At 33.6% G+C, this 14037-nt stretch overlaps 1 protein-coding gene across 1 annotated transcript in view; it reads left to right on the top strand.

Annotated features, from left to right (window-relative positions):
• Positions 1 to 10168, top strand: part of LRRC7 (leucine rich repeat containing 7) — a 496095-nt gene extending 485927 nt beyond the window's left edge. Inside the window, exon 27 of the mRNA XM_045547767.1 lies at positions 8468 to 10168. Within this exon, the coding sequence (XP_045403723.1) occupies positions 8468 to 8575 (108 nt within the window). The 3' untranslated portion in view covers positions 8576 to 10168. The remainder of the gene's footprint in view (positions 1 to 8467) is intronic.
• Positions 10169 to 14037: the final 3869 nt, after the last annotated feature.

Genomic DNA, 14037 nt, shown 5'->3' with positions numbered 1-14037 from the left:
GGGAGGAGTAATCATGTAACTCTTAGTGTTCAGAGAAATTATTGCTTATAATGATGTAAACATTGAAGAGTAAGATTTTTTAAAATAAAGTTTTATTAGACGGCAACTAGAAATAGGTTTAAAAAATGCATGTGGTTTTATATGCCAGAATTTTATTGCATATCATTAGACATTTAGTTTTGTTCATAATATATAAAGTTCTTGCACAATAACTAATAAAAAGATTTAGAAAGTACTTTCTGCAAATCAAGAAAATAATATTTTGAGTATAAAGTAAAACATGAAAACCAATAAAGACAAGTTAAATTTGTTAGGGTGGCTCTACCATTCACAGTTTGGCTGATATAAAAATAACGTTAATTAAGCATCTGTATTGTGTCATTTAAGTCACACGACAACACTGCAAGGTATCTGTTGTTGACAGATGTTAAATAATTTATTTGAGCTCTTTCCATTGTCAACCTAAATAATAAACAGAGAGAGGTTCTCTAAAAGAAAATGTTGTTCACTTGGGAACAGAGCATTGCAATGGGAAAACATGTGCCACAGTAAAACTATGTTTGTATTCAGGGAGGAAAGAAAGACAAAGATTCTTAAAGGAAGAAATGAGGATTACATAATAGTTTTGATAAAATTATCTTTAGCTACAAAGATCAGTTACAATGGTGACAAAAGTCCGAGATTGGACAAGCAGTTGCTGGACAGGATGTCCTTTACAGAAGTATTTTTTTGTGTGAGATTTTGATGGACTTTGTGCAAAGTTGTGTTTTTAGCAGAGTCTTCAGTAATAGTTTTTGTTATTGGGCGTACAGACAGACATAAGAGCCCTCTCTTCATGGCCTTTTCTAGCTCTATTTGTCAGAGGTTTTTTAAACACTAGTCACTCCAGTTTGATTCTGACAACTTTCACACCATTATACGATGCTGATTCTCTGGAGCAAATTTTGCTGATAGCATTATATTCATCACATTTTCTAATTTATCTATTTATTTGTATAATACGTATCAAATGCCTACCATATACAAAATATTGTGCCAAGCAATGGAAACAATATATTAGGGAACATAATTAAGTTCCTGCCTTTACACAACCTAGTCCTGAAAATAAGACATACCCAAATTACATGAAGCAGAAAATGAAGGAGGAAGAGAGCCAAGAAAGAGCTGAATATCAAACATTTAATAGCCTCAATCTGTATTTTAAGAGTAAACTCCCCACCAGAACAGAGACCAGCCTAGCTACAAAGAGCCCCCTCAAAATGTGGGTCAATTTTCATGGCAAAAGTAAAGAAGTTATTCTTTTCATGGCAAAAGTAACAGTAATAGAATGTGTGTCTTGCTGGGAAAATGCCTTGCAAATCAAGGTAGGAAATGCATTTGTTGGAGATGTTCACTTGACATGTTTGATAAGAAGAAAACAGGCATTCTAAAATCAGAGCAGATAAATAGTAAATTTCTTCAGAATTACTATTTATTATCAGTTTCATACCCAAGTTTCTATACAAATAATTCAGTCCAGTTGATTTTATTCTATCTTGCCATGTCTTTTGACCCTGAGTTCATGAGAAATTCAAGCTACAGTACATGTGTGCCTTTAACACAGAAGAAAAACTCTTGTGTTTTGTGTTGTAAAGGCTTTTTTTAATACTACAGTAAAACCCATTAAAACTTCAAATTTTCTCACATTTACAAAGAACGATGTAAATTTTTCATATGAACTCTAAGAATTGAAGGCCTATACTTCAGATTTTTTATTGGAAACTTTTTAAAATGACTTGGCATAGAGTCAATGTAGTATTGATTATGCAGTACACTCAGCCTTAATATATCCCAGTATTTAATGAGAGTACTCTATCAGATTAAAATTCTGAAGTGGAAACGAATTCCAGGTAGTTCACATGAAGCACAATTATAATTATCTCAGATTCTTATTCTTCCTCATAATGCTTCGTCAAGGTTGGCCACCATGAAGGCTTGCCCTTATATTAATAGTTCTAATTTGGTTGCTTTATTTTTTAGTTTTCCCTCATACCAAGAGCCATAGGCATTCAAAGTGCAAGATATTCATGTACTAATAATATATGTCTAACATACAAAATATATATGTACTGGTCCTTTAAATGTTTGCCCCTTGAAGGGTGAGTTTAAGTCAACCAAAAATCATATGCCCTGTCTCTAATCTGATTTTCCTCTCAGAGTCTAAAAAGATCAATGCTGTCCTTCTTATGAGATAGTCCCACCAACCCTGTGGCCAAGCCTTCTCTGAGGCTAGTTTTCAAGCTTAACACCTTGGATAATGAGAATACACAGAATTCCTAGAAGAATTACAGCATCATGTGGAAAAATTCTGCAGCATAAACATCCATAATTTATCCATTTAACAAAACATTTACCAGAAGGAAATCCAAGATAAATCCAGGAAGGAACAAGAAAGTAAATCCAGAAACCAAGTGTGTTTTACAATAAATTGATGAGCTGTAACTGCAAAGCTCTACTTTTTGTTGGAATTGCAAATATTATTTTTATTAACCCTCAATCTTTTCATGTTTAAATCATGAAAAAGGGCAATTAAAAAACATTTTGTGGCACAGAAGATGTCAAATGGAATTAAAATAAGGAGGAATATCTTCTGGAAATAACATAAAGATTATAGTAAAATGTTCTTTCATATTTTCAAATCAGCTAAAGCTAGAAATCCATTAATTACAAATTCTTGAAGCATAAAATGTTTAGAATATCTCTTTCCTGTACTGTTTTCTTTTTAATTTCATTTCAATTTAATAAGCTACTCATTTATTTCTCATTTTTCATTAGGTTGTAATTTCCTCAAAATTGCACACATTTTATTTGAATCTATGATAGTGTGTTTATATAAAACATATATACATAGCCAAATGTGGCAACACATTTTAAATTTTTATTAACTTAGCATTTATTCTTCAAATTATCTTTTGCATTTATATTATATGTATATTTAAAATATCATATGTGTAAATGTAAATCATGTGCACATATTTTTCAAAGCATCATTGAATTTATACCTGTCAATTAACATTGTGCAATACCAGCCTTTATTTCCTCAGCCTACTCTATTCACACACACAAAAGAGCCACAAAACCCAACTAGCTGAAATGTTGTGATTCTTCTGGACTTTATTTTAATTGAAAAAGCTCTACGCAAATGCAGTAACATAATTGATTGCCTGTCTGAACTACCCAAGACATAAGCCAGATGGTTATATTCATGTTAACAAATACAGTGTAAATTCTTTTTGTTCTTTCATTCTAAGAATGAAAGGAGAAGGTTCTCTAGAATTGAGATTCTATCTTCTTCCATTCAAACCCCTTTCTCAATTCATTCTGTCAGTGCCTTTCCCTGAAACAGCCCTAACATAATGCTCCATATCAAGAAATAGCTCAATCACTATTAAAAAGTGAATTCACTGATGAATCTAAAACGTTAGTTACAATCTTACAACATCCAAAAAGACAAATTGTGTCAAGATACAGAGATTTGACAACTGTAATGTAAATTCCCACCTAGCCACTAGCTGTGTGATATTGGCTATTTCATGTAATCTCTCTGATTTTCACATTTTCATCTTTCAAAAAATTAATGTTAGCAAAGCAAGGAGAAAATAGTTCCTTCCTCTAAAATTGTCTCCTTTTGTTGTTGTTGCTTAATTAAAATTGTATTTCTTAAATTCAAGAAATTAATAGTGAAGTAATATTAATAATAGTAGCTAACATTCCTCCATTGATTTTTTTATAGTGTGCTAGGCCTTGTCCTAACCACTTGATATATATTAACTCATTTAATCTTTAATAAACTTTTAAAAATAACTTTCAGAGTCCTTCTGGTATTTCCCAGGCAGTCCCTAGTTGTGTGGTCTTTTAAACAAGCCTCTTGAAGTTTACCGAAGCTCTCATTTAGACCCAAAACATTTCTGGGGACTAGAATTACAGAGAGAGTCCTGATGTTTATTTGAATCAGTGATGATTGGTATTAGGCTTATTCTCTCCTGGGATATAAGCTCTATTTATGTGTTTTCAATGATCTAAAAGGTGGTGCTTTAAAGCTATGTTAAAAGCTAAGTTGTAAAACGGGTCTCACTGGCCTTGAATCAGACCCCAGACTGTGGTTCTCAACATCTTGAAGCCTTCTTTATTAGAAATAAATTTGAGCCTGGAATTAATCCAACTATTTCCTGTCCCTGTGTTTTCCTCTGTGCTACAGAAAAATAGTGTAACTTGGTGCCACAAGAAAATATTTGATTCTCTTAGATTTCCAGTTGCCTTTATGAGCACTCTACTTTGGTCCCTCTTCAGGATGACTTTTCCCCAGTCTCCTCCTGCCTGGGCCTCTTAGGAACCCCAGGTGTCCTGTACCCTCCCCTCAGTGCATTGGTACATGAGAATCTCTCCATTTTACTTCTGCCATCAGGCTAGAGCCAGCTTTCTGCCATCCTCCGGCAAAAAGAATTGGGCCCTGTTTCACCTTTCCCTACCTCACTTCAGACAGGTTTTTCTAGACATCCAGGTTAATCACAAACACTATCTTTCAGTTCCACCCTACACTTCCAAAGCTACAACACCATTTTGCTCCCCTACTTAGATTTTCTTTCTTTCACAATACTCCCTTTTAAACTTACTTTCTGACAAAACTCTCAGCATTGGATCTGGTTAATACCACACTGCAGTAAAACCTAACCTCTGTTACTAATGATGCTACCCTGACTTCCTTCCTGAACTCTACACTCTTATTTCCAAATATATGATCAACAGTTCCCTTGCATGTGTTGCTGGTACCACAAACTCCATTGTCTTCCTATGTAAGTTTGCTATTCCTCAACGGTTTCCATTTTCATTTAATGGCGTCAAAATTTGATTCATGTGTGTTTCTTACACCCTTGTCTAATCAGATACATTCTACCTACTAAGTTTCCTTCTTATTAATTTATTTTTCTCTGGATTCTCCTGGCATTGAGAATTCTCTCCGTTCTCTCTGGCCCTAGCAGGCAGTATTAGTCTTTCTACTTTCAAGAGATAGAGAGCTGACACATGGCCACAACAACCCAATTAAGCCAGAGTTGAAACTATAATAAGAATGAGAGATTCAGCATCTCTGTAGGTTTTAATTTAGGACTAAATATTATTTCCACCAATATTTTTAGAATAAGTTAAATTAAACCTGATAGGAATCTGAATGGTAATCACAGCTTTGCAACCACTATAAAGAACAGAATTATGATAGGAGGTGGTATAGCAATAATTTTTAAAGGAAAAATGTTCATTATTTTATCATGGCCAATGAAATGTCAGTTCCAATCACTTAATGTAATTGTAGTCTTATTATTTCAGTGAAGTAATGAGATAAATAATAAGAAAGAATATTATGGTATTAGGTGGTTCAGCCCTAGCCCTTTCCCTGGCTCTGTGACCTCAGAGAAGTTCCTTGGTCTTTCTGAGGTGTAGGTCTTCCATTTATAAAAAGACAGGATTAGCCTAGACCAGCAGTTCTCACACTGTTTTCATGGGCACTGTGGGGTTGGAAGGTATTGGCAAGCAAGTTGGTCTCTGTGTGCCATCCCCCTTTCAACCCCCACCTACTCCCCTTACTCTCTCTCTCTCCAGAAAAAATGTTTTACATATTGAGCTATCTCTCTTCCTTTTGAAGACAATGTTATTTGAACTAACCCGCTTCCTTAAAAAAAAAAAGCCCCTCCACATTAGCTTATTTTTATGGTTGCTTCCTATGCTAAAGCCTAGGGATCTAAATTACAGGTTTGGGTTTGTTTTTTTTTTAATTCTTACAAAAATCATTACATATATGGACCATTTTAAAACTCTTTCCCTGTATGTAGTGTTGTAGAATTTATCAGAAATAGCCAAGTTTTCACATATTGAGGGCTAGAAGATACTCCAGGAATAAGACAAGATAAGGATTTGTGGTCCATTGCTAAGCACTTTTGCCAGGTGTGAGTACCAGGAAACTCGTGTTATATATGCTTCAGAGAAACAGCTTCCTTGAAGTTTCACATCTCTTTGTCCTCCTCTGAGCTACCCTTGCACTTTATTTCCCTCTTTAGATGTAAATTCAATTCAGCATGCATCTGCTGAGTGCCTACTCTATGTAAGGCATTTTCTATGTTAGCTTTAGTTATGTCAACAGCTTACTTCCCCTCCTGAATGGCCACTTCTTGAATGGGAGCCTCCCTGCTTCATCTCCTTCTTACTTGTATGCCTAGCACAATGCTTTGGGAATTCAACACACAACAGACATTTTTCATTGAAAAAATGAAAAAGTAATCATATTGGGAGTGGACTAACCTTCTTTGAAGATCTTTCAATAAAAGTGTGATTCAAAATTAACAGCTATGATTAATTTGCTAAGTTTTGTACCACTTATGCATTTAACACTTATATTATTTTTTTAACTTTGATATTTTGTTAGGTTTGATGATGAACAACCTCATTCCATTCATGGCCTTATAAATCTAAGAGAATTTTTCATCCTTGAAACTCTGAGATATTTAAATTTTGAACAATTCCCTGAAAATTCTCACTGAGTTTTGAGTTCTTTGCAATTAGAGGCTAGAGTCTATGGATACAGAATGCTGACACTCACTAAGTTATTATTAAGTTTTCACATTTAATAACTCCATTATTAAAGTTAAATTTTAATTTTACAATTAAGTTATTTCTTTTGGTCAAATGGAAGGCATTCAGGCAGTCAGTATATCCCTCAAAACTACAGTGGAATAAATATATATCTCATGCAAGTTCACTATTTTTCCCAATGTCAGAAACAGTGAGAGTAGAAAGAAGAATGTACAACATGCTATGTTCTCTACTCCTCGTTACCAACTGATCAGAAATAACATGAAGTGTAACCTCATTATCTGATTTTTATTACAACTTAGAGCAAAAATTTTGAGCTGTGTAACACACCCAAAGTTCCACTCAACTACTGTTTCCTGCACTGAAACAGCCAATGCCAACTTTGATAGGCATTTATTAAATGTTATTAATGAATGCCTATATAGTTTGTTTAATTCAAAGCAAATTTCTACTTATAATTACATGGTTTTCCATTTTGTTTCCTAGTATTTTCCTTATTGGTAGATGTACTATGGTTTTAAAATGCAGTATTTCAGAATCTTCTTTATCACATCATTAGTCAACCAATTTTAAGAAACTAGTAATAAAATATCAAATGCTTTTCATCTAAGTTTTAAAGGTTGTATATAGTATTGCTAGAGATTTAATAACTGTTTTAAATTTGGAAAAGCCAAAAGTAGTGAAATACCTTAATTTTTAAGTGATTGGTTATTTGAAATATTAATCATATTGTAAGAAAGCATTAGAAAGAGTAAATAAAATAACAAAGGCAATGTGTGCCCAAAATCAGTTATCAGTCCATTGAAGATTGAGAAAGTCAACCAATTAACTGGTTCTATTACCTATACTTTGCTAAGCAGTCAACTTGACTGACTCTTCTGAATGAACTAAGTCTCAGACTGGAAGGAAAGCAATTACATAATTGTCAATCATTTAGTTGCCAAGATTTATTTCTACCAAGTTTCAATAAGATTGTGTTTTATTTTGGCCTTCATGGGAGTAAAGGCTTATGGGACCTGCTTCTCTCTGTACTACTAGTAAAAATCATTCCAATCAAGACAATCTGCAATTTAATGGAGAGAAAACCAAAGAACCATAAGCACTCACTTAAGAGAGGAATATATGTTTCGTGACATAAATATCAAATAATAGCCAGCTGGGCTCTTGAAATTATAACCTTGGGCTAATTATGTTTAAAATTAATTTTGATTATTTACATTGATGATTCTTAACTAGAAGGCAGCAGGCATGTCCTCTATTACTAATGTCAGTGTGCTTTATCCCTAAGGGACACATCCTTCAGGTATATTGGATTGGTTTGAGAACCACTAGTATAGATAAAAAATATAACTGCATTTAGCAATGGGGGAAATAAAAAAAAATTTCTTTAATATAAATATATATAAGCCAAGAACTTTCAATAAGTCAAAGTAAGATTTAATTGTACTATGTATGTCCAGTCATATCTGGCATGATTGAAATATTTGAACATGCTGATGGGGTTTCTTTGTATACCACCCAACTAAGCTCCTGCCAAAACAAATCAGAACAATAGCAACAGAACTAAACTACAATATCACCAGTACAGCTATCTGTTATTCACCAGTGTAATTTTATGATGGGCACAGTGGCAAAGACACATTGGGTACTTGACAAATATTTGTTAAATTCATAAATTGGGCTAAATCTGGGTAAATTAATTAGTTACATCTGTAGTTGAAATTTCATTGTGAATTTTAAAAACAGCTAACTTTTTATGGCTCAGTGCTCCCATGAATCTTATGATTAGAAACAATGATACAATGATAGTTTGCATTGATTGCCTTGTTTTATTTGTGTATTACAGGCAAATGGACACAGTTTTGTACATATGGAACATGAAAAAGCTGTATTACTACTGAAGAGTTTCCAGAACACAGTAGACCTAGTTATTCAACGTGAGCTTACTGTCTAAATATTTTTTATAAATAGTGAAGATACGTCTAGCCAGACCTAATGTTCAAAAATAAATTTATACATAGAAATAAATTTTGCCAATTGCTGGACCAATGGCAAACATTAGTGCCAAATGTATAATATTATATGTTAGCACTGATCATCCTTAAAAATGTTAACTCTATAAATATGATGTTCATGTGGTTATGTATTAGTTTTAATTGTCAGCCTCTGGCTGTGCATTGGTGCAGTTTTGTTTTTGTTTTTGTTTTTTTAATCAAATAAGTTTCTTCTCAAAGTGGATTTCATATAATTTCGGAGCACGGAAGCACACACAAGCTCTTTACAAATTCTGCTCTCCATCAGAAACACTGCCTCAAAGTTGTATATGCCTTTATATAGAAAATACAAATATAAAGAATTGTAATTCCCATAAAATATTTCTAGCACAAGGTATATGTTGGCATATATACAAAAACAGCATAGATAAAAACAATATTTTCATAAACTAAACATCTCGGATTGAGAAAGAAAATATATCTTAAAATAAGACTTTACTATATTGAATCTTTTTCAATAAAAATTACATGATAATGCCTTATGAAAGTAACTGTACATATGGTATAAAGTGTTTGTATTTGGTTCCATATTCATTTGCTAAATTCTCATAACACAGAGTGAAATATTTCATAAATTAACCATTTATCTCTGGGACCCAAATAAAATACAATAAACTAATTTGTTCAATGCCTTTAGCTAATTACAAAACATGCAGAGTTTAGAAACAGACTAAAGGTCATTGTAGATAACTCTTTTTCACCACAAATTTCAGCAGTGGATGATGGGTGGCAGGAAAGGTATTGCTTTATTTCTTTCAAGTTTATGTTGATTATAAACTGTAGCCCCTGTAATTTCTTTACTTGTAAATGTGGAATTTATTTGTGTGTTGCTTAATTTAATTTGCTACTTTTAAATCATTTAAAATGAGTTTTGGGAATTGACAAAATTTATCATTAAGAAAGACTGTTGTCAGAAAATTATGGTGGGTATTAAAAAACTTTGGTATTTAAATATGTAACTTCAAATATAATTTCTCAGAGCTGTAGTCTACCTATATTATTAATTTTGATGCCTAATTTTGTGGGCAGAAATGGATAAAATACTTTTGTTCCAAAAAACGTGTTAAGTCATACAAAATTCTGAATGCTATCTCAGTGGAGAGAAAGATAAGCAAAGTTAATGTAGAATTATTTACTTTTGCATTGAAACTATTTTCCTCCATAAATAATCAAAATTCATTTTATTATCCTTTAAACATTTCTCTTTTATTTTGGTCATTAATTTGATTAAAATATTAATTACAATTACAGAATAATTTCCTAGAGTTGGTTGTATGCATTCTCTCTCATATTTCCACATCGTTCTTATGTTATATAATTAATTTACTTTACATGCTAGTGTCTCAAGTATTCTATTAGGATTTTCACAATAGTATCATATATTGATATCACCAAAGCTCTGAGAATAATATTTGTAAGTTAATTGTTTTATGGGGACATTGAAAATATTGTATTTTTGTAGGGTCTATTAAAATGAGTGTCACTTATTAGAAGTACAGTAGTATTTTTTGGCAATAGAATTTGTCACTTGAAGGCAAATGATACTTCACTTTATAGATGATGCACTAATTTTGATGTTACTTTATGTCAGGGTGACATTATATCATGATTTTATAGGGTTTGACAATTAGCTAATGATTAAATGATTGGCCTACTTAGTATGTTTCCCAGAAGTAACTTTTAAATGCATTTTAATATATTGAGAGTTTCTGATGAGAAATGTCTTTCAGAGCCTAATTTTCTTTGTCAAAAACTCTTGTCAAGCCACTGTATACAGATATTATAGGATGATCATCATTAATCAAGATAAAGGCCCTCATTGGCCTCACAAGATCACTTAAAGGAATAATAAACTCATAGGTGTAGTTTGGTGGCAATGAAATATCTCAGATCATCCCATCAGTTTTGCTTAATCTTTTATGGGAGAGGTGGGAGAAGAGCCAGATACTGCCCCAAGTCTTTTTCTTATGTCAGGTTCCCACATCAAACCCAGGGCTTCAGGAAATGCTTCTGAGGCACACAGCTGAGAGGATCACAATCCTAGCGAACACTTCTGCCACTTCTGATGTGACAACATTATCTTGAGCCAATGCTTTAATACTTCCTATTCTGCAGTTCAGAAATGAGGAAAGAGAAAAAGGATCCTTGACCAACTGGAAGGGAAATCTGAAATGCCAAAGCACCTCATTGTCAATCGCACTGTCATGTTGCATACTGAGAACAGGCAGGTAATAATGAAAAGAGGCACTTTTTTTTTCAGGTTGGCTGAATAGAAGCACTAATCCCTTTAGGGGAAAAGATCTAATTGATTCTGTAGGTGACAAACCCAGTAATATATTGATTTTTTGATTATTGACTTTTTGCAGTAACTGGTTTTGCTACCTGAAAATAGAATCTGGTTCATGTTAACAACAACAACAAAAAAAGTCAAGGGTGTGCTTTTTTAAAAAAAGAAAAATCAACAGCAACAAAAAGGAACGGAATTCATGATGCCTCCAACAGACTCTACCTCTTGGTCTTTGATTTTAATTGGACTCCTTCTGCTGGGGAAGCTGTTTATATGTAGTGGGTCAGTAAAATCTAATGGAGGGGACTGAGAAAGGTTGGAGGTGGAAAGAACAAGCACTGAAAATCATTAGTAGAATTGTCACAGATTTTGCAAGATATAGACATTACTGGACAATTTTAAAAACTACTTACAAGGCTTAAAATACTTTGTCATAAAAGCTCTGTTATAATAATTTCAGCCTTCCAGACAACACCAGTTAACTAAACATACATAATAACTTAAAAATGTAAATGTAAAATATAAATGCATTTTTGACAAGGAATTTTCAAAGTCAGTATTACAAATATTTACATTGTGCTAATTTATTGCTCATTGAAGCCTATAGAAGATATGTGTCCCAGTTACTTAGAATTGTAATTACATAAACGTCAAACAGTCTCAGTTATTTCTAGACCTTTCCTTGGATCACCACCTTCAAGATGAAAAACAGCTTTAAAGAAGGAATGACAAAACAACATTAATTTGCTTTTAAGATGATTGCACACATGTCACTAATATAATTGCTTATTTAAAAATAGAACGGAAATATAACAGGTGAGCTAAAGAGAAAGAATATTCAGAGGTGAGAAAACATTGAAAAAATTATATTTATGTATTCAAATATTAAGTGAAAAGTATCTGAATTTGCCAAAATGATTAGAGGAAGGAAACCAAAAAACACTTTAATTTTAAGCATGAAATCTATTTAATATCTCTACCACAATTTAAAGCTTTGGAAAACATAGTGTGCTTGCCAACTAGTCTTTCCATTCGCTTTTACTGCTGTTCTTAATCAATTTCTGCCCCTCACTGGCACACAGATCAAGAATGTCTATTCTGATAAATACACTCTTATCAAGAGCCAAGAATACAATGTAACCAGATAAAAAGCCATATCGATATAGGACTACCACTCTAAGTCTTTGGTAAATTCAATTAGACAGCACCTTTGACTGACTCCTGATATACTGACCAAAGAGCAGCTCTTTTTGGAACACTGGGTCAGTAAAAAATTTGTGCAAATAATTAAATCTAATACATTAAGAAAATGGGTCCTGTATCTAGTATAAAGAAAAGCAGAGTTGAAGTTCCACCTTAGCTCCTTTCACAGAAATGCTAAATCTTTCTGAACCTAATTCAGTGTTCAGACTCTGGGCTGGTGATATGTCCTCCCTTATGCTTATAGTTACTGATCATCTGGGAATTAGGGGGAAACCTCCAGACTGGAGATCACTTGCATGAATGTTTTCCCTTAGCAATACAATCACCTTACATTAAGAAAAGTATCCTACCTTGGCTCAGAATATTTCCCCATCACCCAACTAGACCATACCACAAAACTACATTAGCAAGAAAATAGAATGTGGGCTATGGACAAATAGATGTGCACTATGGAAAACATGTGGGTTAATATCATAGAAGATCCTTAGTGCCAGCTTTCCTATGCATCTTTTTTGATTTAAACTATTCAGAGAATGTATTAATATTTTCCAAGACACTCCACTATATAAAACTAAGGTATATGCAATCAAGTTTTCCAGTTCTTTCTTGAAACTTCTGGGGGCATTTCTGTTTCTAGGATGTAAAACTGACCTCTCTTCATTGCTGCTGTTGCTGCTATAGAGCCATCCTCCAACTCCCCATGCTGTCCCAAGGCAGTGGATGTTTGCTTCTATCCTGCTGAAACAAAGATAAAAGCCCCCTTCAGAGTTCTAGCTGTTCGGAGATCCTTGAGTTATCAGCTGATGGTTCCAGCTTCCAGTCTGGGAGAATTTTCTTGGGAGATCAAGGAACTTGTAGTAGTAACATTAACCAAGGCCCAAAGGTGGAGCACTTACCATGTTACTGACAACCACAAACAAAACTTGTGTGCAAGGGTGAGGATGGCGATACCTTAATAAAACCGTGTTTCCACTTCTGTTTTTAAAATGTTGGATTTTGCCAGACTGCAGGACTTTCTCTAAGCTTCCCAGCTCCCTTTTACTGGGATAGGTTCCAGTGTTCCTTGCTTTTAACACTGTCTGCAAGAGAAGTGTTTGGAAACACTCTCCTGTGAGGGTAAAAATTGCATGGCTTCTACTTCGGAGAATTCAGAGATTTTTGAAAACCTGATAGGAAAAGTCCATTCTAAGTTCTTATTTTAAAACATACAGTGAAAATATAGAAATGTTGAATCCCCTAGGCTTTTAACTATGTGATTATCTTAATCTGCCCTGAGAGTAGTTCTATGAGAAGTAAGGAGAAAAGACTGAGAGGGGGAGATAATTTACTGGTTCCAACTTTAGAGGCATTTTTTTTTTTTTCAGCTGGTAGAGTTTCCCTGCTTGGGTTCTGTGTAGGACAAAAGCTCATACTCTTTGTCACAATACAGTGAGCACTAAGCAAGGTAAGAGATGGTCCTGGATTAAGCCATACACAGATGAGAAGGATATCTCTGCAGTTGCACCAATACTTCCCCAAACTATCTGCAAAACATTCTCGTTTTGCCTAATTTTGTTAATGGCAGCACCTCAAAAAGTGGAAGGTTGTGAAATTCAGGCAGTGTTTATGTAGAAAGTACCAAAATCCTATGACTCTTAGTCTGGTATTGGAACCAGCAGGGCTAACCCAAAGAAAAAGTCATGGGTCAAATTTCCACAGGTGAGATTTACAAACCTAGCATAATTTTCTTTTCTCCTTTAAAAAATTGGCTCTTTTTTTTTTTCATTCTTTAAGCTACGATAAATTTCAATGGATGTAGAAATTGGTTTTGAAAAAAAGTTAAATGAATCATCCAACCCTTCTCTAGTTTTGAAAGTATAATTTTTCTGTCAC

The sequence above is a fragment of the Lemur catta genome, chromosome 3 (genome assembly GCF_020740605.2).
Source record: "Lemur catta isolate mLemCat1 chromosome 3, mLemCat1.pri, whole genome shotgun sequence".
NCBI classification, from domain to species: domain Eukaryota; kingdom Metazoa; phylum Chordata; class Mammalia; order Primates; family Lemuridae; genus Lemur; species Lemur catta.
This window is presented reverse-complemented; position numbering and strand designations above follow the sequence as displayed.